The 26,825-nt window shown below is 42.2% G+C and overlaps 2 protein-coding genes across 3 annotated transcripts in view; both read left to right on the top strand.

Annotated features, from left to right (window-relative positions):
• The first annotated feature begins 342 nt into the window (after nucleotides 1–342).
• Nucleotides 343–6,779, top strand: si:ch211-212k18.5 (sal-like protein 4). Its single transcript, XM_046063765.1, has 3 exons — nucleotides 343–776; nucleotides 2,496–5,833; nucleotides 5,981–6,779. The coding sequence occupies exons 1-3, from the start codon at nucleotides 701–703 to the stop codon at nucleotides 6,209–6,211; spliced, it is 3,645 nt and encodes a 1,214-aa protein (XP_045919721.1). The 5' UTR covers nucleotides 343–700; the 3' UTR covers nucleotides 6,212–6,779.
• Nucleotides 6,780–10,188: 3,409 nt separating this feature from the next.
• slc7a7 (solute carrier family 7 member 7) overlaps nucleotides 10,189–26,825 on the top strand; it is an 83,040-nt gene continuing 66,403 nt past the window's right edge. The window contains exons 1-3 of one of the 2 annotated variants that reach the window (XM_046064928.1): nucleotides 10,189–10,405; nucleotides 11,091–11,137; nucleotides 12,385–13,016. In XM_046064928.1, coding sequence (XP_045920884.1) covers nucleotides 12,524–13,016 — 493 coding nt within the window. In that variant the 5' untranslated portion in view covers nucleotides 10,189–10,405; nucleotides 11,091–11,137; nucleotides 12,385–12,523. The remainder of the gene's footprint in view (nucleotides 10,406–11,090; nucleotides 11,138–12,384; nucleotides 13,017–26,825) is intronic. The other variant, XM_046064929.1, reaches the window with a different exon arrangement.

Genomic DNA, 26,825 nt, shown 5'->3' with positions numbered 1-26,825 from the left:
GAATTTATCCTTAACAACATAGCCAATTCTACCAACTATTTAAATTTGTTTTTTAGACCTCCAACGGCTCTGACAACCAATTGTCTTGTTTTATTGAAAGTTTATAGCTGCTGCCTGAGTGTGTAAAGAAAAATAAAGCTGGGGAGAAAGAGAAAGAGAGAACCAGGGAGGCTGTGTGTTACACGCCATTGAAATGCAAATATCATTGAAGAACAAGGAGTGGTTCTGTGTGTGTGTGTGTGTGTGTGTGTGTGTGTGTGTGTGTGTGTGTGTGTGTGTGTGTGTGTGTGTGTGTGTGTGTGTGTGTGTGTGTGTGTTCCCTGTATGTGCATGCAGCGGAGCAGCAGTAGGAGAGGAGGGGCGCAAATTGGACAAGTTTTTTTTGGGAAAAGAGACTTTAGAAAACAGCCACACACACGCACATACGGCAGCTTCACATGACACGGTGCAGACCTGCGGATTTCCAAACACCTATGTCACATATTTTGACTTTCTTCCACACAACAAAAATGCTCTTTTTTCTTTAAGAAGTGATCCTACACAGTTTCTTTTCAGAAATTTTCTTTTTATCGCAGGGCTTGCGGGACTTTTGAACTTTAGATGCTTGGGTGGTTTCAGGAGCACTTCCAAGTGCGCAGCAACTTGCCTACTGCCTTTCAACCAACTGATGCCCCCTCCTCTGTCTGACTCGCCGTGAATCATGTCACGCCGGAAGCAGAAGCGACCCCAGCATCTTGTTAACGCGGATCCGGGGGGCCCACGGCTGCTATCTCACGGTGAGAAAACATCTTTACGACCGTGCATGCTTTTTTTGTTGCGTGTGTTCTTGAAAGAGGGCAACCACCCTGCAACCTAGTGGTGCTCATCACTGCACGCGGAATTAACTTTCAGAGTGTGAAAATCTTAAAAGAACAAAGAGGAAAAGGCAAATGTTTGGGTTTAGACTAGAATTGTATAGGCTACTATTTATTGAGTGGTTTCTCGTTGATTACTGTCGTTTTTATAAGTTTATTTATGCATGGCCACATTCCAACAAACGCACCTGATTTAACAGACAAAAAAAGTTTTGAGATCTAAGTTTGTCAACCAAAGAAATCCCTCCTGCTTAGTCATTCATTGTAATGGGCCCCACTAAATGGAGGCCTTAGGCGCTTTGGTTGGGGCCAATAAACTTGTCCCTGTGAAGTGAATAGAGGAGGATTAACTAACATACATCTGTGGCCATTTTCATGTGTTGTTCGTCATCTAGGAAACCAACAGGCTGCTCAGAGCTGACCGCTGGAGGTCTTTGATTAGTATAGAGCACTCTCTTATTTGTTAACAATAAGGTGCATGGGCGGGGGGAAGGGAAGGCAGTGCATTTGGTAAAGATTAATCTTCCACCCTTCTATTCTCTTCTTCTTTTGCTCTTCGTCCATGCTTTTCTTTTTCCCTATTTCCACCTTCTCAATACTTCCCTCCCCTTTCTTGCTCCTTCTTTCTCACCCCTCAGCCCTATTGACTGTATACCCTTAAACACATTGTGGGGGTGGGGGTGAGATGGGTGAGAAAAAAGATTTAGGGGAGATAGAGAGATTGCTCTGGCACTTGTTCTGTGTTGCAGTGGTTATATCCTATATCTTCAAGTGCATGTGCCTGAGACTCTGCAGGTAAACTTCCACAAATGAAAGTTGAGTCTTTGAGTTATTTTTGTGTTTCCTGCAGGTTCAGGTTTGTTTATCAGTCAGAGCGAAAGAATTTCACAGAGGTACAGTCTTTCATTCCATCACTATATCTCTCCAGGAGGGAATAGTTAGTTAGTCTCTCCATTGTTGTTACCCTCCCCCCTTCTTTTTTCTTTTACTCTTTCTCACTCTGTGCTTGAGATTCTGAAAGAATTTGACCCCTGAGCAGCAGAGGTCAGATTAGTTGACCAATCAGAGTGTCTGGACAGTGCCCAGAACCCTTAGCGTGGCCTGACCCCTGACCTCCACTGTGACGTAAGGGGGAAGGGTGAATAGCGAGATGAAAGATGTAACGGCTGTAGGGAGGGGGAGGGTTAAGAGGGGTTATGGGTTGTCTTGGTGATGCTCATTGTCCTCTAAAATGTGTTGCCATAGCAGCAAGGTGGTCTGTAAGCTTTTTTGTGTGTGCAAGATGTTTGAGGAGTTTTGCTCTGCAGAGCACAGATTGAGACAAGACATTACAAAGACTCATGGACTGCAGAGTTTCTTTCCACTTGTTTATTTTTTTTGTTAAAGGCCGTTTCTTTTGAAGTCGTAACTGGATCTTTTGGTATGCACACAAATATGCAAACAACATTTGTAAACAGCATCTTGATGCATTGAAATAAACAGACTCTGTAGCTGAAGCAGAATGTTTTTAGGAATTTACTTACCTGGGTATCAGGGCTGATGTTGGAGATTTAGTATTGCATAATAATGTCCTTGCAAAGAAACAAAGTGCATTTAAAGAAAAAAAACCCTCTTATTCTCCTTTTTACTGTCAATTCTTAGATGACCACCTGGGCATGAAGTCACCGTCGACATCTCTTGGCTCAGAAGTGACCTCATCAGAGTCCTCCTCGTCGTCCCCTACTTCTCTCCAAGACTGCCAGCCACCTCTGGCCCCTCGCCCATCCCCTGGTGGGCTCCACGCGCCCTCCTTACCCAGCGAGAGCTCGCCTCCCCCCCACTGGCCCAGCCACATCGCCCCCTTCAGCACCTCACTCCCCAACACCCACTCTTCCCTCTCCCCAGACTTTCCTCACCCCTCACTCTCATCCCAGACTCACTCGCCTCCTCCCCTGGGTCAAACCTCTGGTTCCCACAGCCTCTCCCACCAAGGAAACTCTCATTCCACCATGACCTCCCCACCGATGGGCAGCTCAGCCACCACCACTACCTCTTCCTCTTCTTCCTCCTCTTCGTCTTCTCAGTGTGTGCTGCCTCACCGCGACAGCTCCAGTCCAGGTCATCAGCAGGCCTCCAGCTCCCCGGGGCAGCAGGGACAGATCCAGGTGTCGCCAACCCTAGCGGTACTCCTGGAGGAGCTGAGGGTTTTACAGCAGAGGCAAATCCACCAGATGCAGATAACAGAGGAGATCTGTAGGCACGTTCTAAGGCTTGGAGGGGCTGTCTTTGGCCGTGATAATAACACACAGGCCAGTGGTGCAGACAGCAATCAGAAGTCTACAGGAGCAGCATCTTCATCACCAACACACCCTTCTACTGCCACACCAGTAACCACAGTCTCATCGCTTTTGACTGGCTTTCCATCTTCACTTTTCCCCCAGCCATCCGTATCCAAATCAGGACCTTCACATGTCAATGGCAGCAGAGCTCCATCATCCTCTACCTCTTCCTCATCTATTTCATCCACTATCAGCTCCTCTGTTGCCTCCTTACATCCTCTGTCCTTGTCACTGGGCCTACCGCCGCGCTACCTCCATGAGAAATCATCCAACACCTCCTCATTTGGTCAGAGTAATGGTATCAGTTTCCCAACTACTCCCCTTCCTACCACCAGCCACTCCCAGGATCTCCAGCCCAGCTCCTCTCTGGGCTCTGCCTCCTCATCAGGACGCCCTCAACATGCATGCCGTTTTTGTGGGAAGGTGCTAAGCAGCGATTCATCACTCCAGATCCATCTTAGGTCACATACAGGTGAAAGACCCTACCAGTGTCCAGTCTGCTTGAGCCGTTTTACAACCAGGGGGAACCTCAAAGCCCATTTCCTGCGACACAGAGAGCAGAACCCAGAGCTGTCCCTCTCCCTGCTGCCCCCAGCACTGTCGGAGCAAATGCAGAGCAGCTCTGCTCCTGCTTCCATCCAGCGAAGGAGAAAACGCCGGGCTGATGATGACGAGCCATTTAATGCAGTGAAAGGAAGCATTCCCGGGATGACAGATAACATGGCTTTAGGATTTTTGTCTGGTGTGTCTGCTCGTCCCTCACCTTCCTCTCTACCTCTTCCCCCCTCGGTGGATATGGCATTGCTGTCCACAGCCCATTCACTGCTACAGCTGAACAGAGCCTCAGCTGCAGCTACTGCCAGCGCATCTAGCACTGCACTGCCTTCTTCCTCTTCGCCCTCGTCTTCCTCCTCCATGGGCAGCCAGTTCAAAGCAGCTAAGCAGCAGCGGTTTGATGAAAACACACCTCCTCACTCTGCCCTCCACACATCTTCCCCATACTCCCAACTGGCACACCTCCCCAAGATTCTCTTCCCCGGAGGTACCTCCCCTCACCACCTTGCACTTCTCCGGGCCCCAGGCCACCCATCCACCTCCCACCTCACTTCGCCTCATCAGCTGCCATTCCCCTTTCCACCTTTCCCCAAACCATCAACCTCCTCCCCCTCTTCATCCTCTCCCACCACCTCTACCCAGACGTCAGACACGTCCAAGTTGCAGCGCCTGGTACAGAAACTTGAAAAGCAGCCACAGGGAGGTGCCTCTTCCTCTAGCTCCTCACAAACCTCAGCTGAAGCAAATGGGGATACACACGGCCATGACCTGACCACCACCTCCAGTGCCTATCGCAGGGAAATGTTAGCTGCTCTCGGCCTGAGCCCAAGTGCCAGTGCTGCTGGACTAATGACCAGCAAGGGAGTCTCAGGTTCTGGCACTACAACTACCACGACTACCTATTCTCTGCCTACAGCCCAGGCCGCTAATCAGTGTGGAGTGTGTTTGCGTGTCCTCAGCTGCCCCAGAGCTCTGCGTTTGCACCAGGCCACACATCTGGGAGAGCGCCCGTTCCCTTGTAAGCTGTGTGGTCGTTCCTTTTCCACGAAGGGCAGCCTTAGGGCCCACCTGGCCACTCACCGTGCTAGACCAGCCAACTCCCGTGCCTTGAACTCATGTCCGTTGTGCCCACGGAAATTCACCAATGCCTTGGTTCTTCAGCATCATATCCGCTTGCACCTAGGAGGGCAAATACCACCTGAAGAAGATATGCCTCCTGAAGATGACGCAGAAACGCAGAATGCCATCTTTGGTGATGGCGAGAATGACTCCATAGGCTCAGCGCAAGCCCAACAGCTCATTCCTCTTGCCTTAACAAAAGGCTCCAAGTTTCCAATTGATGCTCTCAGCTCAGGGTCCACATCTAAGCAATCCACTGTTGCTGATGCCACATCTGTGAAGATGGAGGAATCAGAGGGCTCGACACCCAGTGTTAGCCCACCCCTGACCCGTAACCCCCCTTCACTGGGAGCCGAGGACCCCCTGCATCTAGGAGACAACACCCTAGCTGATGGTAGTCCCCTGAACTCTGAGGAGGAGACCCACGCTGACCTGGGCAGCACTAGCCCTTTGAAAGCACCCTTAGTCAGTTCTCATTCAGCTGAAGAGAATGGAGACGCAGAGGCAGATGACACCCCTCTTTCCCTCTGTGTTTCGAAGCCTGTAGTAGATTATGATGTGCTGCATAGAGTGGTTAATAATGATGAAGCCTGCTCTACAGACAAACCCACCATGAGTCCTGATTCTAAACCCAAACCGGCCGCTGCAAATCCCTTACCTGCACTCACCCCACCTGCCAGCCCCAAACCTATCCCTGAAGCAGAAGAGGCCTGTGGCAGTGTGCCACCAAAGTCACAAGAGCGAGATGCAGCCCAAAGCAAAGGCAAAAGTGAGACCACCACACCCATAGAACCTTTGCCTGTGTTAGATCCAGATCCAGAGAAGGACACTCCAGTGGAGGATGACCATGGTGTGCCAGAAAAGCCTTCAGAGGTCCCAGAGCCCTCTGTCCCATCCCCAGCACTGCACACCCAGCCTTCCCGCCCAGACAAACCCTACAGCTGCTCCCAGTGTGGAAAGGCGTATGCCAGCCGTAGCGGACTTAAGGTAAGGTTTGAAGTTATGGCGGATTTACACTGCACAATATAATGATATTTATGTGGTAATGCATTTTTTATGTCAAGTGAAGATTTCATCTATCTGGACTTGAGCGACATAAGTAATTCACTATTGTGTTGTGTCTCCCATCGACAGGGCCATATGAAAACACACGCTGGAGCATTGACCAGCACCCCCTCCAAGGCTCAAACCAATGACACTGAGACTGCTGAGGATCACAGTTCACATTCAGCCAATAAGAATCTGGGACAGGAAGAGGAAAAGCAGGGATTGGCTAAATCGCCCAAGAAAGGTGTCAGCACAGATCATCTACCAGTCAGTGTTGTTTCTAGTGTGGCAGGCGAGCCTATGGACACTACTGTGTAGAAAAGTTAGCATTGTTAAAATGGCTGCAGTCTTTAAAGGGTCCTGACAAGGGAATGTATTTTTTTTTTTTTAATAGACTGAGATTTCTAGAGTTTCCTAATTCTAATTCATGTTTACCTTTTTGTATTAGGCCGATATATCTAGTTTGTACTGTAGTAACATTACAAGAGATTTGTGAATGTAGTATTTTAGCGATGTATTTTTGTATTTCAAAGACCACAGTGAGGCCTTATCTTACACACTTCACAGCATTGTCACAATGAGAATTAATTGTTTGCGCTTTTATTTCAGCACATACTGTATAAGCTGATTTTGAATAAGATGACGGTCCGTCCAGAATTTTACAAGATGAACTCCATACCAAAACAGGCCAAATAAGAAACGGCCAATGTTTGTAAATATGAGCTGGGGCTACATTTTATGCCTTTTTATTGTTACTTTCTTCTTTCCTTTTTAATGCCATGCTGCTGAAAGCATGTTTCTGATGTGCTGAGTTGCACTGTGAGTTGCACTGTGTCCTGTGCTGCCGAAACATCAAGTTAAATAAACACATTAGCAATGATGATAACCAGTTTGATAATGATAATGATGATGGCGACGATTGTGTTAGATTATCAGTACTTGTGTGAGCATTCCTTGTACTTATAGTTGTAAACTTTGCTAGCAGCAAATTACCTTATTCATATTGATTATTGTAAACGTTCGTTCTTGTTGTTGATGCTACGTGCAGGTTCAAATCGACAACAAGGATGAGCCCTTATAATGATACAGTTAAAGGAGGGGGAGCCTCCTTTATATTTCCTTTCCCCCCTTCCCTTGCTCTCCTCTCTCAAAGCACTTGAGAGTTTTCTGCTCCCGCGGAAATTGTCTAACTCACTGCATTCCTGCTTAGCCCAGTTTAGTATTTGTGTGCTTTGCTTTACCCTTTGTAAACTTTTTTTTTTTGTAGCAATGACAAAATGTGTTCCCATGCTTCCCATGTGATGTATAAAAGATAAATAAAACAACAGCAATGTGAAGAGGAGACCTGCTTGTCTGTGGTTTATGGGGGATCGGGGGGGGTTGTATTTTTTCGTCTGGGTTTGGTTTAAGCCTGCGTCTCTGTGAATGAATTTATCTGTTGAACTATTGTTTGCTTGACTCCTATTCCTTTTGCGCCTGCATGTATGCTGTTGGTCAGTTTTCGCTTGTTTGTTCCAGCTCTCGGTGTGTCTGGATCTTGGGGGTCCTTTGTCTGGGGCGCTGGGCTCTCTGTCTCCTAATTCTGCCTTTTTTTGCCCTCAATGTGTTTTAATATGTTTCAGTTCCCCAGCACTGTGCGTGTGTGTGTGCGTGTGTGTGAAAGGGATAATCAGAGCTTGTATGAGTGTGATTGAGGGTGCAGCTGTAGAGGCCGCCACCTCCCCCAGTCTTTCCCTCCCCTCTCTGTGTCATACGCTCTTTCATACGCACTCTCTTTCATTTTCTCTTTCATTTCTCTCCCTCGCTCTTTCTGCTCACTCCCTCCCCCCTGTCTCCCCCCCCCCCCCCCCCCCCCCCCCCCCCACCACCACCACCATTCCCACCCCATGTAATGAGCTGACACACAGGAAGCTCTAATCCTCACACAATGCCACCCCTCTTCCCCCCAGAGTGACTGGGAGCAGGACAGGGGGCAACAGGGACCAACCTGGCCCAGCTGTCCCCAAAATGGCCGCCTTTAATCCCTCCAGTTTTTAGCCTACAGAAGCTCCTGAAACCATGACAACTGGTAACCCAGGACAAGAATGGCCAGGGCAGGGAGCGGGACAAAAGGAGTGAACGGAGCCATGTGTGAGAAGTTTGTCCACATGCGTTTGTGGGCGACAAGGGACGTGTCTCAATCAAAAAAAAGAGAGAGGAAAGGAAAAAGAAAAGTCATTTTGATAGTTTTCAGTTTAAGAAAGACTCAGGAAGGTGGAGGTGAATTCTAAGGTCTACAGGTGTGATGGTGCTGGTTGCAGGTTGCAGGCTTTGATCACATGTAATACATTTATCACTCATCAGTCAGAATTTATCAACTCTCTGTAGCCATCAATCATCTTCAGCAGAAAAGAAAAACGTTTGTAGAGGTGTGAAAGGTCATGTCATTTGCATATTTACCATACAATTAAAGAAGAAGCAACAACTATTTGGAAGACAAAGAAGTGATTTTGGCATTTACAGCTGCCATTCAACTGGGATGTGACTACATCCCTAGACCACATATAAACAAAGACATTTTGTGTTAATTGTTATTAATGTTGTTGTCGTTTTCATTAATTGTTTATTAGAGACCTTTTGTATTAGTATGATTATGAAGCAAAATCAGTATAATATAGAAAAAGACTTTTCTAAGCAGTCTTCAAACATTTAATATATGGTTTATAGCACATTATAATGTTTTTGTAAGCTGATATACTGTAAGTGTTTCTTAATGTATTTGTCAAAAACTATAATTCTGTCCCATAAGTGGAGACCGATGTATAAACAGTTTACACGAATAAAATATCACGAGTGAATAGTGAAACACAGGTGTAATTATATAATTATATATCATATGTGAAGTTATTATTGTTGACTAATACTGTGCATTAATAAACACTTACACAATACACTATCCTAATAGTTAGCCTTATTGTTATAAACAGTTCATTAAATGTTTGTATTCTGCTTAAAAATGCTAAATAGGGGGACCTAAAGTGTTACTGATAATTGATATGTTGTTTCAGGGGGTGCTTTTATAACATGTTTCATTTTAATAACTCACAAAATTGTACCGAGTCTGCTGTTGAGACAAAACAATTGGAGAGAGTGGCTTTTGTGGACAAAATATAGGTATTATTTTACACACGGTACAAGTGTCAGACTTTCAGTAATTTACACATCTTTTTGAGAAATGGTTCTTTTGTGTGATTTCTAAACTCTCTTTTCATGACTGTTTAAAGGACACACACGTATCTCAACAAAGAGTAGCATTCCTTTGAGAGATTTCTTCTTCTTAATAATGATGTTTTTTTGTTGTTTTAATTAGTGTATCTGTGGGTGCGATGACAGCTCTGTGTGGGACTCTTGCTGTGATGTCTTAATATAGTTTGTTCTTAGGTCTCTCTTGTAAAATAGAGCTCGACCTCACTGTAGTGCAGTGAGACTTCTAGAGTAAATAAAACTAGACTAAACTAAAAATAGATGTTGAATCCAATTAAAGCACTTTGTGGAGATGTTGCATTACCCTGTGTGATTTCACAGCCTGCTGAAATCAGAATGAACTCCACCTGAGAGACACTGTGCCCTCCTACGTCAGTATTTTTTAAATCCACAAGAGGGAGCCATGCTCCAAAGTCCTCCATCAATCAAGTAAGACCATCAGACAGCACATGATCAATATTTTGTCTGCATAATCGCGGACACCCCTTCCATCGTTTGTTTTTTATTAATATGTGCTTATTTGTACCATTAGTAGGCCAAGCCTTGTAGCCTATTAAAATACGGTTACTTTAGAAACGTTTTCATAGGGTATAAGACAGATTTAACTATTGCAAGAAAGAGTAAATTGAGGACTTGGGGCTTTCTAATGAGGAGTTTTCTTTTCCACAACTTCCAGAAGAAGAGATTTGATTCTTTTGTTGCATATTTAGACCTTTTTAAGAATCACTGCATGGACTTGGTAGCTAACAGTGAGTTTACAACTCATCCCATGTTACAATAATACAATTGATAATATAATAATAACCATATAGGCTAGCCTACTAATATCCTTGCTGTTACTCACACTGTAGCATTTGTCAAAGGACTATCAGTAGGCTAATAGTTAAGTTTCTGTGCCGATGATGATCGATAACACTTGTTTGATGAGCGCGATAATTTAATTAAAACACTAATTTCACAGCGACGATCACTCAGGAGACACAATGCAAGGTAATCCCTCCCCTCGCCTTTCTAGCTTCCTTGGTAGTAAAGTGTGAGAAACCAGAAGTTTAAAAGCCACCAGCACATCAGCTGAGCAAAGTCAAAACAAGAGGAAACCACAGCGGGGGAAGAAGCACGAAGAGCTTTCGTATTGCCTGTAACATAGAGAAAGCGCTGAGAGGGCGAGCTGGCGAGAAGAGGTGAAGATAATTTGAAATTACACATTCATTGGGTCATTTTGGAAACCCAGGAGGAGACAGAGACGGAGCTGGAACGCGTTTGGAGAAGGTGAGTCCACAACAGCTGCTTGTACTTTATTGCATCTGCCCAACAAGTTTTTTCCCCCCTGATAATTCACGCAGGTGAACCAGGCATACAAGATTAGATTAGATTAGCTTTTATTATCCCCCTTGGGAGAGATTTGTCCTGGACATCCGCGAGATCACAGTTGATGTAACAGCAACCATGTACAATCAAACTACATACAGTAACACACAGATCTATACACACCAATATATTACACACAAGCCCTACACCAAGATATTTATCACCATTAACCTGTAATGACATTCAACAGTCAGCTCTGTAAGTAAAACTGACTCCTTGAAATCAAATCAAGTGAGTGCTCCATGAAACTAGCAATGTGAGAGGCTTTTTTAGTCTTAGTGTCATTTGAAAAGGAACTAATCAAAATGTCCTGTTTTCATCTTGCAACCAGATGATTGCTCCCCTGTCATCTAGGCTATCTGATATAATTCAAACTCCCATGGGAGAAAGTGAATCCTCATGGTGATAAAAATGTTAGTCTGAATCACTGTAACTGTACACTCAAGTTGAGAGGATTTTCTTGATCCAGGATGTAACCTTGAGTAACTCATGAAGGGCTTCTTATCAGCAGCTTCTGGACCTTGAACTCTCTTTTCTGTTTGATCACACGCGGGGACTCTCAATCTACTGTCTTTCTCCTTCGCAGTCAGTCCTCCAGGAACTCACACGCTGCTGATCTGCTGCTGCCTCCAGGTATCTGAACATTTCATTCACTTCTTACCTTCTCCTCACAAGCTACATGTCAGATTTGTCTCTGATCGTCATTCTCAAATCTAACGGCATGTCCTTGTGAATACTGATCTCAGGTAATCTCACTTAATCTGACTTTTCTCTGCCTGACGCTCTTCTATGTCTCTCCCACTGAATTACTTTTCTATTGTCTCCTGTTCACTATCTTGAGATCAATTTTGACATGACTGTTCTTCCGATCTGCTCAGCAATAAATGCTTTAACAGCCCTTAAGACATTTGTGGTGATTTGAAGGTGAAAAGTCTCCTGGATTCAGACTGTTGGGTTGAAAAGTAGTTAGTTTTACAAAACAACTAGAAGGTAGTGAAACGTACAGCTTTAAAATCACCTGGAAACAACAGTTAAAGCAAAAAGGTCACTTTTCATCCCAACATTTCCCGTGTGCTTGGACGTCTTGTCACCCTTAAATCACCCCAAAATGTGTGTTTTTTAAATGAAAACACGTTTCAATGCATCACACTGCTCATCTTTCTTGAAAATCCAAATGTAAAACCACTGCAGTCTTGGTCTTGATGTAGACTGCTTTTCATTCAACGCTCCATTTAAGAGTTCATTCATTTTCATGCAGTTAATCTGTAAGATTGTGTGTGCCTATTAACGCAGAGTGACATTAATGTATTGAAGGCAGTCATGCACAAAGGTTAATGAACATGCTGCCAAGCATGTGTCCCTCTCATTATCAAACTCCATACATGCTGAGATAATGAACTTTGGATAACATGTGACCGGCAACTGTGCTGACTGTCTCACTCTCAAACTCGGCGCGCGCGTGTGTGTAGGTGGATGGGTGAATGGGTGGGAAAGCTAAGAGTCCAAATGTGTGTGTCTCAGTCTGTAATTCTTCCTCAGCTATAGACGTATGGTTACTAATGAAGAGCCGGCGTTTTCAGGCATGTGGCATGTTTGCTCCTCTCCCTCTCTCTGTCAATACACTCAACCTTAAAAGGCCATTCCCTGTGCGGCCTAATGGCTGTCAAATCCACAAAACTGCTCTCAAATCCAACAGTGTGTATACTGATTTTTTGTCGTGTTTGTCCCCACATTAGAGCCTGTGGCACGTCAATATGTTTTTGTTTGACTAGATTTCGGCAGGATTGAAACAACACAAGTATTTGCTGTACGCATGCTATGATAAGTCACTCTCAGCAGTAACAGTATCACTGACGTGACCTTGTGTGTTGCCTCCACAGATGGCAGGAAATGATCACCGATAACTGGGGGGAGAGTTTAAGTCTTCGGTCTCACATCAAGGTGAAAAACTTCCCATTTGTGACTGAAAAACAGTTTTCCACTTTCCTAATTTAAAAATAAACCACCTATACACGAACAATGGCATCCAACATTCCCGCCCCAGCACAAGAGGTGCCCAATGGCGGCCCCCCATCTGTGAAACCGGAAAGCTCGGAGGAGTCCATGAAGCTGAAGAAGGAGATCTCCCTCCTGAACGGGGTCTGCCTGATCGTGGGGAACATGATCGGCTCGGGGATCTTCGTCTCACCCAAGGGCGTCCTCATCCACAGCGCCTCATACGGCCTCTCTCTGGTGGTATGGACCGTCGGCGGGATCTTCTCCGTCTTCGGAGCCCTGTGCTACGCCGAGCTGGGGACCACCATCACCAAGTCGGGGGCCTCTTATGCCTACATCCTGGAGGCCTTCGGGGGTTTCATGGCCTTCATTCGCCTGTGGACGTCGCTGCTGATCATCGAGCCGACCAGCCAAGCCATCATAGCCATCACGTTCTCCAACTACATGGTGCAGCCAGTCTTCCCCACCTGTGTAGCTCCATACCTGGCCAACAGGCTGCTGGCTGCTGCTTGTATATGTAAGTAAACATCTGGAGTGTGTGTCACTGTGTGTGTGTGTGCGTGTGTGAGACAGAGAGAGCACGTGAGAGAGACTAGAGAAGTGAAAAATGGTGACATGACTGCTGCCGTCAGCAGGTCTGCAGCAGAAAGACTCTCTGACATCAGATGAAAGAGGAACTGAGCGACCCCTAAAAAAGTAAATCAAGGGAAAAACCTTTTTACTCAATCTCAGAGTGCTGAGTAGGAAATCTTTGCACATTTATGACTTGAGTCACAACTTTTTTTTTTGTTGTAGGAAGAATCTCTTGATAAATGTAGAGGTAGATACTGTGTGTGTGGATGTGGCCCAGATTACTGAGATAACTACAACACAATGGCACAGAGCAAAGCTGACAAACTGAATTAATCAAACTAACAAGGTCTTGGCAAGAAATTCACACACAAAAAAAACGCTTACCTAGGCAACCCAGCACAACTTTAGAGGCAGAGAAATACCAACACTCGGGCAACCAGACAATGACTCAAGAAGCCGACGACGGACAGAGAGCTCGTTAAGGTAGTATTTTATAGTAGAGCCCTGAAATTCAAGATAAAGAATAGTTTGCTCGTTTGCAATAAATAGTACTCATTCATCCACCCACGCACCTGAAAGGCATGCACCGATAAGCAGCGCTCACGGGAGGGTGCTGATAGCTGTGAGATAAAGTCCTTTACGGCAGTGAGACTCTGGCCTGAGAGACTAATAGGTGACTGACAGCGCACATGAGTGGAGCTTCAAACTAAATTAAACACACTTCCTTTTACTCTCTTGGAGCCTGAGACGGGTAAACTTTGACTCTCCTGCTTGGAAATGATGACCTGATTTTGTGGTCCATTTTGGTTTAGGATAAGCATTTGGTCATACTTTTATTGTTCAAAGTTATTTTTTATGTCCTATTTTTTTAGTTCTAGGCAGAAATTGTCTTGAAACTAGGTTTAACATTAGTTGGTCCAATTTCTACGGAAGCCCAGTTATGCCAGAAAAAAAAATAGATAAAACCTATTTTAAAAATTGAACTTAAGTCAAACTTATTAAGTTAAAACCGTGTAAAAGTCAAATCTTTGACTTACTATCTTAAAAGTTTTGCCTGTCCAGACCTTTGAGCACGCCCACACCGCTCAATCATAAATAATTCAGAATCACATAATATTGTTCATTGACAAAATGTACCTCTTCCTCCTCATGTACCGTAGGTACTGCAAAGGACCGCAATGAGTTCAGTGATCTCAAATGTATGAGATAAGCAGATTTACTTCTAAATCTCACACAAATGACGTCCAGTGTTGATCTATGAAGAGAAAGTTTTGCTTCGCGGGTCTCTGAGTCATGTAACAGAAATAAAACCTTTAAATTTTACTGAAAGTATTAAACAATATATACATTTCGATCCATCAGCAGTAATAAAACACCTGCTCAGTCCTGGATGTCGGAGCTTCCCAGCTTCATATGAGTTCACTGAGTGAACTGAGTTTTTGAAGATCTCCATTTCACTTCACATCTGGACCAAATTTTGCCCGACTGCCAGTCAGCCGGTGTCCTAAACTCGATCTCACACCTCCCACCCTTCTATCCTTTCACTGTCAACACACCAGGCCTCTACTTTTGTGTGGCACCGCTCATCGCTGGTCGCCTTCGTCCGGGACGTTGTGTCTTGTTGTGTTTTGACTGGGGCCTCTCACTTGTTATGATCCTCTAGCTATCAATATGCTGGAAGATGATAGTGTTATGATTCATCCCCTCACTGCAGCTGAAGGTGCTTCGGTGGCCAACGTGAAGGAGAGGGCAGTGATGTAATCCTGTTTTGGTCTATTTCTTAAACGCCTTGGGGGATGTGGAGGTCAATGTGGAGAGATAAGTGTGGTCTGTGAGCGGGAGCGCTTTTTATGTTCTGACCCTCGACGCTATTGTAGCTGAATACATGAATTTGTTAATTCAGTGCTTACAAGACTTGTAGGGTCAAGAGGAAGACATTAGAGAAACAAATAACGACTACAGTGTAATTTATGTGAGACTCACTGCTGCTCCTTAACAACTGGGTGGCTTAAAATGAGACATTGTGTCCTGCTATTTCCATGTTTAGATACTTGGAGTAAGCATGTGCTGATAAAGAGGACAGGGAGAGAAAGAAGTCACAGAGAGACATATGTAAACATGTTTTCCAGGAACATCAATGCTGCTCAAAGTGAAGGAAGGCGATCAGTGTAGCAGTTAAGACCACCTGTACTATCAGTTATTGGGCCTGTGGGCCACAAATCACCAACCTTGAGTAAAAATACACAAAGTCATCAGATCAGTGGTGGTTTCACAATACAAATATGTCTGACTTCCATGGCTGTACCTGTGTGCACTTGTGTGTGTGCTGCACTCAGCTGTTTCCTCGTCTGATAAACAACAGGACAGTCTGCTTGAGTCAGCAGCAGTGTTTCCTTAAATCAGCCATACTCCCACATGGAAACACACTCAGTTTACAGAGTAAATGTCCCCCACTGAGACAGTGAAAGGATATGTTTCTGTGTGTGTGTGTGTGCACTTACCAACCTATCCAACAGTGGACCTCGACGTCGTTACACACACACTAAGATGGGACTAAAAAGTGAACAGGGGACATTTTTTAGGTCCCCTGTTGGACATGCTTTAAATCATGCTAAAATCATGTCTAAAACCCTCTGGTAATTTTTTTTAACTATTGTCAAGAGGGGACCTGAAGGTGTGTGAGTGTTTAAGTCCATTCTCAGCAGTGCCTCTAGTGGATAAAGCAGAGATTTTAACGACTCATTCACACACGTCGTTCTTAACACTCCCCTATAGAGTGAATGGCTTGTAGCCCCAGGGAGAGGGGCTATTATACAAGCTACTCAGTAAAGAAAGCTGTCTCTTGAAACACGATTTCTTAATTTTTTCTAACAAAATATACAGGCTGAGTTTTAGTGGATGTCTTGTGTTTTAAGATCAACATGTATTAAAATAAAGGGCTACACAGAGAGCAGGAGAGTAAAAAGAATTTTAGATTCCAAAAAAAGAAACAAAAATAGAAAAACAACCAGGGTAGAATTATAAACTAAATGATTAGAGGTAAGATACTTTCTATTCAGTTTTAATTAATTGTTAAAAAGTATTCGACATCAGACTTTGACTACAGCTATAAACTTATTCAGTCCTAAAATACTAAACTGACCAGTTTTCACAACCACGGAATGTCAATACATTTTGTCATCATATTTATGTTCTTAGTCTTCACTTACAGAAATGCATTTTATTTATTGATTTGCATTACAGACAAAGGGACCACACTTGTACTGTGTGGAACGACAGGAGTCCACTGTTCACTGGTACATGATGACACAAGTTCCCTCTTAGATAGCATGGAGCGATAATCACACTCCAACTTGTGTGAAAATAATAAATAAACAAATTTAATCATACTTTTGAGACAATAAACTAACTAGTCTCTTTATTTTCTATACAGTTTTTTGAAACAAAATATAAAGGCTGAGTTTTAGTGGATGTCTTGTGTTTTAAGATCAACATTGTATTAAAATAAAGGGCTACACAGAGAGCAGGAGAGTAAAAAGAATTTTAGATTCCAAAAATAGAAAAACAACCAGGGTAGAATTATAAATTAAATGATTAGAGGTAAGATACTTTCTATTCAGTTTAAATTAATTATTAAAAAGTATTTCACATCAGACTTTAACTATAGCTTTAAACTTGTTCAGTCCTAAAATACTAAACTGACCAGTTTTCACAACCACGGAATGTCAATACATTTTGTCATTATATCTATGTGCTTAGTCTACACTTACAGAAATGCATTTTATTTATTGATTTGCATTGCAGAAAAAGGGACCACACTTGTACTGTGTGGAACAATAGGAGTCCACTATTCACTGGTACATACTGAGTAAGTTCCCTCTCAGATAGCATAGGGTGATATTCACACTCCAAGAAAAGAAATGAATAAATAAGCAAAATTAATCATACTTATGAGAAGAAATAAACTTAAACTTTATTTGGTATAATCTGTTATTTTAAGAAAATATAAAGCCTGTTTTTATTTAAGTTTTTTGCAACAAAATACAAAGGCTGAGTTTTAGTGAAATTCCTAAATTGTTTCAAGCTTCAGACTACTAAAATGATAGACTACCCAGTAGGCAGCAGAATGAGTATTTTAAAAGCACAAAAAAGTGAAAGTAAAAACAAAATGTATAAAAAGGTCAGCTGCAAGATCTCTTCATTTTTAATTAATGGATTTAATACTATTTATTATCCTACTTTTTTGAACTAGAACTTATCATACATTTATTATCATACATACCTTTGAAATGGTTCACTCTACGGTAAAGATACATGACAAGTGTTTGTATATGTCCTAAATCTATATTTAGGAAGTTGTTGCTCGCAAACCACATTGACAACGGACCTGTCTGTCAATTGAATAATTAGTTTCATAAACACCGCTGCACAAATCTATCCAACACAACGCTGTCAATGTCAGAGAGCCACCTTCAAAAAAGTTATCAGCAAGCATGTAAGGAGCCTATCTAATAAGGATAGTTCTGTAAATTTTAGAATACAGCTGTCAAAGTTAGCACGCTGTGCATAACTGGTAGTCAGTAGGTGTGTTCGAGATGACTGTGGCTTACTTTCACCGACTTGATAGTCCAACGTGTGCTGCAGGCAACTGCAGGGGCGGAGTATAAAAACAGCATTGTCAAGTCCGACACAATCTACCTCTGGTAGACTGTGTGAGCTTACTGTAAGCTTAGAACAATGATCAGGCAAAAGGTGGTTCCAACTTTGTGCAGCCAGAGAAAAGCTACTGATGAGACATCATGGTGACGTTTTGCAGCGCCGCCAAAAGTTGACTGCAACATCCTGCCTATTTGACTAAAAATTATTTAGTTAAGTAATTATAGCATAAAACTATAACTGAAACCTTCAAGAGTTTAATCCTGCAACTGAGAACTTGCTGTCCATTGCTAAGAAGTGTGTAACCCACATTACCCCTTAGAAAAAGACTATTACAGAGGACATGAAATCCAGAGGCAAACTCCTTCCCTTGGTGATCAAGTATTATAAAGCTAGTTAGCTACTTTTGCACAGTTGAAATCATATTATGTCGAAACTAAAGTGTGAAATGTTGAAAAGGTTAGTTTAGCTACAAATGAGCAAGTTCATATGTGCTTGTTTAGGTTTTAGGATGTGGTATTTAAGGTGCTAAATGAAGCCTGTCTCTGAAAAGTTGAAAATCTGTCTGATCCTTTACACACCAAAAAACTGCTAAAACATATACAGAATGCTTCAGCAATACATTTGTTCTTAGCCTTAGAGAAAGGTCCACAGAGACATTAAGACACACTTTACGAATAAAAAGAAATAAGGAAAATGAACAATTCTTAAGAGAAAATTATAATCTAAACCAAATATATAAGCTGTAGTGTTGTTTTTTAGAAAAGTGTCACCAGCAATGTTCTCATTGTAGCTTTTTGAAATGTGGGATTAAACATTTGTTTGCGAATAGAGAAGCATATTTGAGGGCTGTCAAATGGTGCAGCATCGTAACAATGGAACTGAGAGTTTGCATCAAGTGGAGAACACACAACCAGTGCTGCATTAAATTCACACTGATATTTAGCAGGTATTTGTCTTTATATGTTTTTACATCTAAGTATTGTCAACTTAAATGTTTCTTTAGCGTGTACAGTTTAAATGTGTGTTAGTGCTTTTAATAGCCATTGAAATAGTGAAGAGTTACCTATAGCTCATCTCAGAACCATCACAACGTTGGATGGCTATTCATAACACAAGTTGTTCAACCTCAAATAGAAAACAGCACAAAATATACAGAACTATATAAAAGCAAACTTTATTGAATGTGCTTTTAAGCTAAGACACACACAAACTCCTAAACTGAAAGTTCCTCATGTGGCCCCACCTCTTCTGTGTTCTTACACTGAACAAAATTATAAACGCAACACTTTTGTTTTTGCCCCCATTCATCGTGAGCGGAACTCAAAGATCTAAGACTTTCTCTATGTACACAAAAGGCCAATTTCTCACAAATAGTGCTCACAAAACTTTCAAAATCTGTGTTAGTGAGCACGTCTCCTTTGTCGAGATAATCCATCCACCTCCCAGGTGTGGCATATCAAGATGCTGATCAGACAGCATGGGTATTGCACAGGTGTACCTTAGGCTGGCCGCAATAAAAGGCCGCTCAAAAATGTGTAATGTGTAATCCCTGTATTGGGGGTGTCTGGGGTGTCTGGAAACCAGTCAGTATCTGGTGTGACCACCATTTGCGTCACGCAGTGCAACACATCTCCTTTGTATAGAGTTGATCAGGTTGTTGATTGTAGCCTGTGGAATGTTGGTCCACTCTTCAATGGCTGTGCAAAGTTGCTGGATATTAGCAGGACCTGGAACACGCTGTCGTATATGCCGATCCAGAGCATCCTAAACATAGTGAATGGGTGACATGTCCGGTGAGTATGCTGGCCATGCAAGAAATGGGATGTTTTCAGCTTCCAGGAATTGGGGACAGATCCTTGCAACAAAGGGCTGTGCATTATCATGCTGCAGCATGAGGTGATGGTCGTGAATGAATGGCACAACAGTTGGCCTCTGGATCTCGTCACGGTATCTCTATGCATTCAAAATGCCATCAAGGCATGAGGATGCAAACAGATTCTTGCAGCAGCTGTGGCTGGTCTCAGACGATCTTGGTGGTGGAGATGCTGGATGTGGATGTCCTGGGCTGTTGAGGGAATAGAGAACCGGTTTGTTATCAAAACCAGACATTTGTTTTACAGTACTTTAATGCCACTGTTCTATAATCGTTGAGGACTTCTTTGGTACCATAACAAGGCATCTGAGTACTCTCAGAACCGGGCCCCTTCTATGGAGTCAGTGATGTGTCTTCAAATATATTCCTGCAAGAATTCTCATGGCTCAGTGTTTGTGGTGGTGATTTTTCCAAAACCTGATAAATAGATTAAAAAACTGAATAATTGAATTATCTGTCATCAAATTCCATAAACGACCAACACTATCTCAGCAATTCTAACACTCGATGAGGATCATATGCATTGTCACCCTAAGGGTTTGAATTTGTATCTACATTTATATAATACACATCAAAAATCTGTACACTATGTATGATGGCAGTGGGTGACTTGGCCTTTGGTAATGCAACTTCTCTGGAGTCTTGTGGGAGATATTTTGAAACTGTAAAGAGCGGATGTACAAAACTCCACTTTTATTGAAAATTGTACCCTACGTTACAAGCTACTCACAAAAAGTCGCTAAATAAGCTGTTTTACATCAGAAAACATCTACTAAGAATTGGAATAATAACCATACGTATGTGTGATTTAGTACACCACAAAAAAATTGGGGTTAAATAACTAGCATGGACAAAAATACAGCAACACCTACGCATTACTTTTATGACATCCCATTCTAAATCCATAGGCAATATTTCCATTAACAACGAATGAAAATACAGCCCCTACCAAATTTATTAGGACAGGGGTAGTACCTTTGTCCATATAGTGTATTTGGATTGAAATCTATCTCAAAAGGAGGAAGACTGATGGTCTCTCTGATTGGTCTGACACATCATCAACATCGCTTAAAGTCACTCAAAGACAAAGAATTGAAATGATAATCATTTAATATGTAAGGCTTACAATGAATGTCAACCAGGCATGTATAGTCATTCAAATTCAAGGTGACCACAAGCATCTTATTAATGTCCAAATATGAATCTGGACAACTTAGGTCACTCTCTTCTGATAGAATTTAAACTTACTTCAATTACGTACATTAAATGTAGTGGTGGAGTTACCTACACTGAAAAAAATAATTCATTGGATTTACTCAATTGAATAGTGGACATTGGTTGCACACAATTTTTTTGCTTTGGTAGCCACTTACACAGTTGTGTTCAAGCAACACAGATTATTCACATTCAAGCAACACAGACAAACACAGACTATTCGTGCTCAATCAACACAAGTACTTTATATTGCTATAAAGTTAATGAAATGGGATTATTGTAAATATTCTTTTCACATGAAATTAAATCTATATGTATTAATAAAATAAATTACAGTTAACCAAGGAAAGTGGAAATCAAGGGCAACAGCACTGGTTAAGGTTTCTTGAAGGGATTTTGCTTCTTATCTGAGAGGCTTATTTAGTTCTGATTGAACAACTACCATCCAGCCACAACTGAAGAAGCCTCTTAGATGAGAAGTGAAACGTCTTCAAGAAACCTTAGCCAGTCCAGTTGCCATTGATTTCAACCTTTCTTGGATAACCATGACCTGGATGACTTCACAAACAAATTAGTTAAGAAATAAACAATTATCAAATGTATCGTCGTTAACATTTCACTTAACTATTCTAAACACTAACAATATATTTTCATTAAAAACTATGAGTCCGTTAAATTCTGACCTTTTATTCAACAAATGAATGTGCTTCACAGGTGTGTGGCTAGAAAGAAATGGCGCTGAGTTTCCAAAATTAAATGTTCACCATACTGTGCCATGGGGATGTCAAGATTTAACAAAGATATAACATATATATATATATAACATATGTAATAGTACAATGTGCCTAGTACTGGACAGTAATCAAAACTGTAAAACTTTGTGGTACTAACACCAGGCCTCAAACACTGCTTCCTGGGGTGTACTGCATACTGTAGCTAAGAACCCAAAAATAAACACACACACACACACACACACACACACACACACACACACACACACACACACACACACACACACACACACACACACACACACCACAGCTTTTTCTAAATGCATCTGCATCTATAAAAACAAATATACATGAACTGTCCTGTGAGAAGCTCAAGATTTTTGAACAATGCATTATATATTAACACAATAAAATGGAATGGTTAAATTCAAATGTGCCTGGTACTGTAATCAAAACTGTACAACTTGACTTTCACTGGATTGGGGGAACAAACAACAAAACCAGGCTGCAACATCACTCAGTCAAGGAATGTAAACTGTAGCTAAACGATGAAAAGGTGCATCCCAACAGTCATGTCCTGACCAAACCAGGAGACAAATACATTGAGCCCCCTTCCCTGGTGTAGCTTTGTTGTCTAAAACAGGTAAAATAATTTCTAAAATTGAACTGCAGACTCCATATATAAAACAATGCACTCTATATATTCCATGGGAAGAGATAAGGGTTTTTGAACAATGTATTAAATTTAAACACATTAACACATGGAATGGTAAAATTCACATGTTCCTGGTGCTGTGAAGTAATCACAACTATTACTTTGCCAAAAATCATGTCCTAATCCAGAAGAGCCAAGAACAATGAGCTCTCATTGGTGGAGCTTAGTTTTCAGGCTTTGAGCCTTTCTTGACAGGTCCCCCGCATCCAGCTCCATGATTATCTTCTGAATTACCTCAAAAGTGTAGCGGAGCTTTGTAGGGTACTGCATGTTTAATGCATACAAGAGTCCAAACAACATTGCAGACGCAAGGGCTACATTCTCAAGATCTCGAAGTGCCACCACACCCTCGATGACTATTCCAACGTCAGAGGGTTCGCTGGTGGCAGTGTCTTTCACGACATAGATCCCCACAGTCGTCATCTCTATGGCTTTGAAGAAATGGGTCTCAGCCATTTCCTGGTGAAAAGAAAGGACAATTATTTTAACTCAGACCTCATTAGGACATGGGGCATCTTTTAAAGAGGTAATATTCTGCTTTTTGGCTTTTTCCCTCTCCTTTATGGAGTTATATATCTTTTCTGTGCATGTAACAGGTTTGCAAAGTGAAAAAGCACAAAGTCCAGCCCAAAGGGAGTTCCCATCTCCCACAGTAAACTCTGCTCTGAACTGAAAACAGCTCGTTTGTAGTTAGGCCCTTCACTTCCTTTACTTGTGACGTCACAATGAAAATAAAGCTTGCCAAGTGGCTGGCGGGGTCAGGCATGCCCTCAAACCAAGCTAGTCTGAGCGGAGGCCCTTTGGCTCGACTGGCCTTTGTTTGGGTTTCCATTGTAGAAAAGTTGTACCTGTACCTGCTTCCAGGTACTTTTTTTCGTATCACCTCACCTCCGTTGAGGTTCCAAGGGAGCTGAGGGATACTAAAATGTAACGTGAAAACAGGACAGACTACTGATTGGTCAGAGAGAATATTCACTATTCATTGCATCATCATTGCACCAGACAGAGGCCAGCAACAGGAAGTTTTATATTTGACAGTTTTCGTATAGAATTTCATCACTAAATCCACTTCTGAGAAGTTTTGAGGTGAGAAATCAGCTGTGTAGATTTACAATATTGACAGTTTTGAAGTGATGGCGGAACAAAAATGTGCTTGAATATTTTCGGAGTTGAGGAGCTCCGCAAGTGGCTGCGCCGTTACACAGATCGCTGCAGCAACAACGGCAGAGGAAAACACAGCTGGAAGGTTTTCATACCGCTTATCTGTCTTTACATTCTGAGGAATATTCAAACGTTTTAACCGCAGACTGTATATATTTTAAGAGCTGTGTGGATCGCTGGTGTGTGTCGCATTGAACATTACGTCGCAGCAGTTGTGTGTGGCGTCGCTATCTCTGGGTGCTATCTGCAATGGAAAACGGAGCAGGGCCGAGTAAAATGGAAGCATTTTTCGGCAAGGCAGCATAGATCGTCAGAACACCGGCAACAGTTCACCATTTAGTCCTCAAAGATGATTCAATTCTGGAAATTCACAATCATAACCTGTAAGTATGCTTTATTGCTTAATTATATTTCAAATAAACACGGCAATGTAACTTCACAGACTGTTCAACTTTGGAGTTGTTGTAAACGAATTCTTTATATTTTCATGCTTCTTTTCCTTAGAGAAATTTAATCTTTAAGAATAGATCAAATGCAGTATTTCACAACATGAATGTTGTAAACTGTGGAGGCCCACCAGTTTCACATCAGACATATTACAATACATAAACCTGTTTAATAATTACAATAAGCCTGCAAGCCACATCATTGCATGCAAAGTGGAGGAGTGGACCACACAAGATTTCACAATTTTAAGTGAAATAAAAAAAAAATCAACGGAGCACAACGTATTACTTCTTGTCTTCTTAATGCAAACGTTTTCTCCATTTTAGCCCTTATTTTCTCTCTGTTATTACGCTGCTTGATATCTGAAATGAGTTCAACCCTCATCTTCTCCAGTGACTCTTCGCACTCCCCAAGTGGAAAGGAGGGATAGTAGGCCACTTCACCCCTCTTTGGTTTCTTAACGTCAAAGGCAGGACTATGTTTACCATCTGGTTTATGTTTCAAAGCATTTACACATACTTCAGGACATCCTACTTTCCGGAGATGTGTGCGGTGGTTGGACAGCTTGTATTTGAGGCTGGTCTTCCATAGACCAAGGTTATTATAGTTTTGCATTTTCTAGTTTTTATTTTGAAGCGGTTTTGACTTTCAGTTTAGTTTTAATTATTTTAAAGTGAGTTGGGTTTATTTATTTTTTAAAATGCTTTGGTTTAGTTAAATCTTATTAGTTTCAGTGTAAGTTTAATCTTTCTATGTAATATGGGACTCTGCAGCTTTCTCCCAACTTTCGCTGGATGCTAGGCGAGCGGCATGGACTAAAACAGGCACAGCTAAGAAATTCGAAGAGATTTCATTTCCACCCAAAATATTAGTCTTGTGTAGGCCCTATAAAATAAATTGGCAAAGACAAAAACTAAAGACATTACTTTAAATTTCAGTTTATTTTTGCATGCAGTTTCAATTATCATTTTTTTAGGTAAGGAATTATTTTGATTTCACTTAATAATTCCCCCCCACACCTAGTTTTCATTATTTCGTGAACGATAATAACCTTGACATAGACAAATTTAAGTGTGTGCCCTCATGTTCATGCGATGTTATGTATCCAACCATTGTGTCCAACTTATTACCTTACTTTAAAACGGATCTCTTCAAGGTCACCATCCGCGCACACCCAACCAGATAGGAAGCCAAGGGATACTCATCAACCAGTTCACTGACCTCAACAAGAGCAAGTTCTTGTGCTGGAGATGGGCCCAAACAACTTTATTAGTTTTGGATAATGTTCTAGATAATGGTGTTTGGGCAGCAGTCTATTCTGTGGAAACACCTCTTGATGCCTTTGTCTATGGTCAGAAACTTTGCTTTCAAGGAATGTAATAGACTCGTCGTTGTGGACTGGGGCAACCACAAGCTCCACGATCTGTTTTAGATCCAACAAGACTTGCCATGCAGGATCATGCTCAGGAATTTGGGGTCCAATTAGAAAGGGTAGCAGTCTTAGCAAGCTCCAGTTTTCATGGGCATTACCGCCTATGGTTTTCCTGCTCGACAGATTTTGCGGCAAAACATGAGGCTTATTTGTTTTGTCCGTCCACTTGTATGGAAAGTGAAGAATGGAACTGTTGATATCATCCAAGCTGATATACTTCTTTGATATTAGTATTTTGAGACAACTTGCCATTTCAACAGGCACAATGCCTTCAAAGAGGTCATGGGCAATGTCAGGAGGGTAGCCACTGACAACATGAAAATGAGAAAGGGCTTTAGTCAAAGGACATGCTTGTTTAACTCCAAAACAGCTACTGCCACTATCTAAGGCTGCTTTGACATGAGTCTCTCTCTCTTGAGTGTTTCTTTTGTTCTGAGGATAAAAGTTTCTGATCTCACCTCGTTCAATGCAATTTCTGAGGCTGTTGCAGTACAAAACCGACAAAAATAGGGGCCTGTAAAACTCTCAACGAAGCCTGCTATTCCGTGAGCTCCTAAATTGTCTGCAGCAACTGACTGAACTGTACCTTTAAGCGATCTGCCTAGTTGTGGAACAAATATTCCGTTAACTTCCAAAGACCTGAGATCTCTAATAAGTGGTTCTAAAACCTTGTCAAAGCCATAGCGCTTAACATCGTCTGTTTTGCACAACAGTGCTAAGTAGATGGAGGTCAAAGATGAATGACACCCAGGAGGAAGGTTACTCAGCACTCAATACACAGCACAAAGTTTGTGTTTTTTTTACAGGAGGTGCCTAGAGGGTTGCAGACCTCAAAATCATCAATATACAAAACAGATAGTCTTAACTCCTCCCCTGACAAAAAAAGTGTTTTGCTTAAAATGCAGACCATCCCTGAAAGACCTGTACACAATTTCACCTGAAGTGTCCGCTTCTGTTGTGATTAAACTATCTTCTCCAAGATATCTTTCCCATTTAAAAGCACTTGTAGTGATTCAAGAATGGGGACATACTGAAAGGTTTTGTTCTTTGTAGCATCCAAAATATATTCAACTGGTTCTATTACATTAATGTTTGTCTTATAATACTGCTTACGTTGATATGCAGAACTCAAAGTCCCACCCTTAGCTATGGCTTTATAGGATTCCCTGTGCATAAAGCAGTGGTTATTTCCTCTGACATCTCTGTCAACCTGAAGGTTGTGCTTCTGAAAAATATCAACTAGAACACCATCAGTGTAGGAACTTGAGAGCTAGTTAAGTGGTTAAGCTCAGACAAAAAAAAATCGTTGATTGCTGTGCTTGGTACTGTTACGAGGTGTGGTGTGTGGACAGAGAGGACCCAAATGCAGCACTCAGAGGGAAGGAGGTTTATTGGGGGAAAAAGGGTGAGAGGGACTGGAGGGGAGGGAGAGGAGGACGTCGGGGAAGTACAGGCACGGGGAACCAAGGAGACAGGGGGCCAGGGAGCCGGGGAACACAGGGGCCGAGGAAGCGAGGAGA

The sequence above is a fragment of the Micropterus dolomieu genome, linkage group LG12, assembly GCF_021292245.1.
Source record: "Micropterus dolomieu isolate WLL.071019.BEF.003 ecotype Adirondacks linkage group LG12, ASM2129224v1, whole genome shotgun sequence".
In the NCBI taxonomy this organism is placed as follows: domain Eukaryota; kingdom Metazoa; phylum Chordata; class Actinopteri; order Centrarchiformes; family Centrarchidae; genus Micropterus; species Micropterus dolomieu.
The sequence above is the reverse complement of the archived record's forward strand: the minus strand, read 5'-3'. Positions and strand labels throughout refer to the sequence as shown.

What these genes read in the sequence shown, in the direction of transcription:
- si:ch211-212k18.5 (XM_046063765.1), top strand. Translation starts at nt 701, where the DNA reads ATGTCACGCCGGAAGCAGAAGCGACCCCAGCATCTTGTTAACGCGGAT. An exon ending in CCCACGGCTGCTATCTCACG is followed by an intron (nt 777 to 2,495) that starts GTGAGAAAACAT and finishes GTCAATTCTTAG; the next exon opens with ATGACCACCTGGGCATGAAG. An exon ending in CCAGCCGTAGCGGACTTAAG is followed by an intron (nt 5,834 to 5,980) that starts GTAAGGTTTGAA and finishes TCCCATCGACAG; the next exon opens with GGCCATATGAAAACACACGC.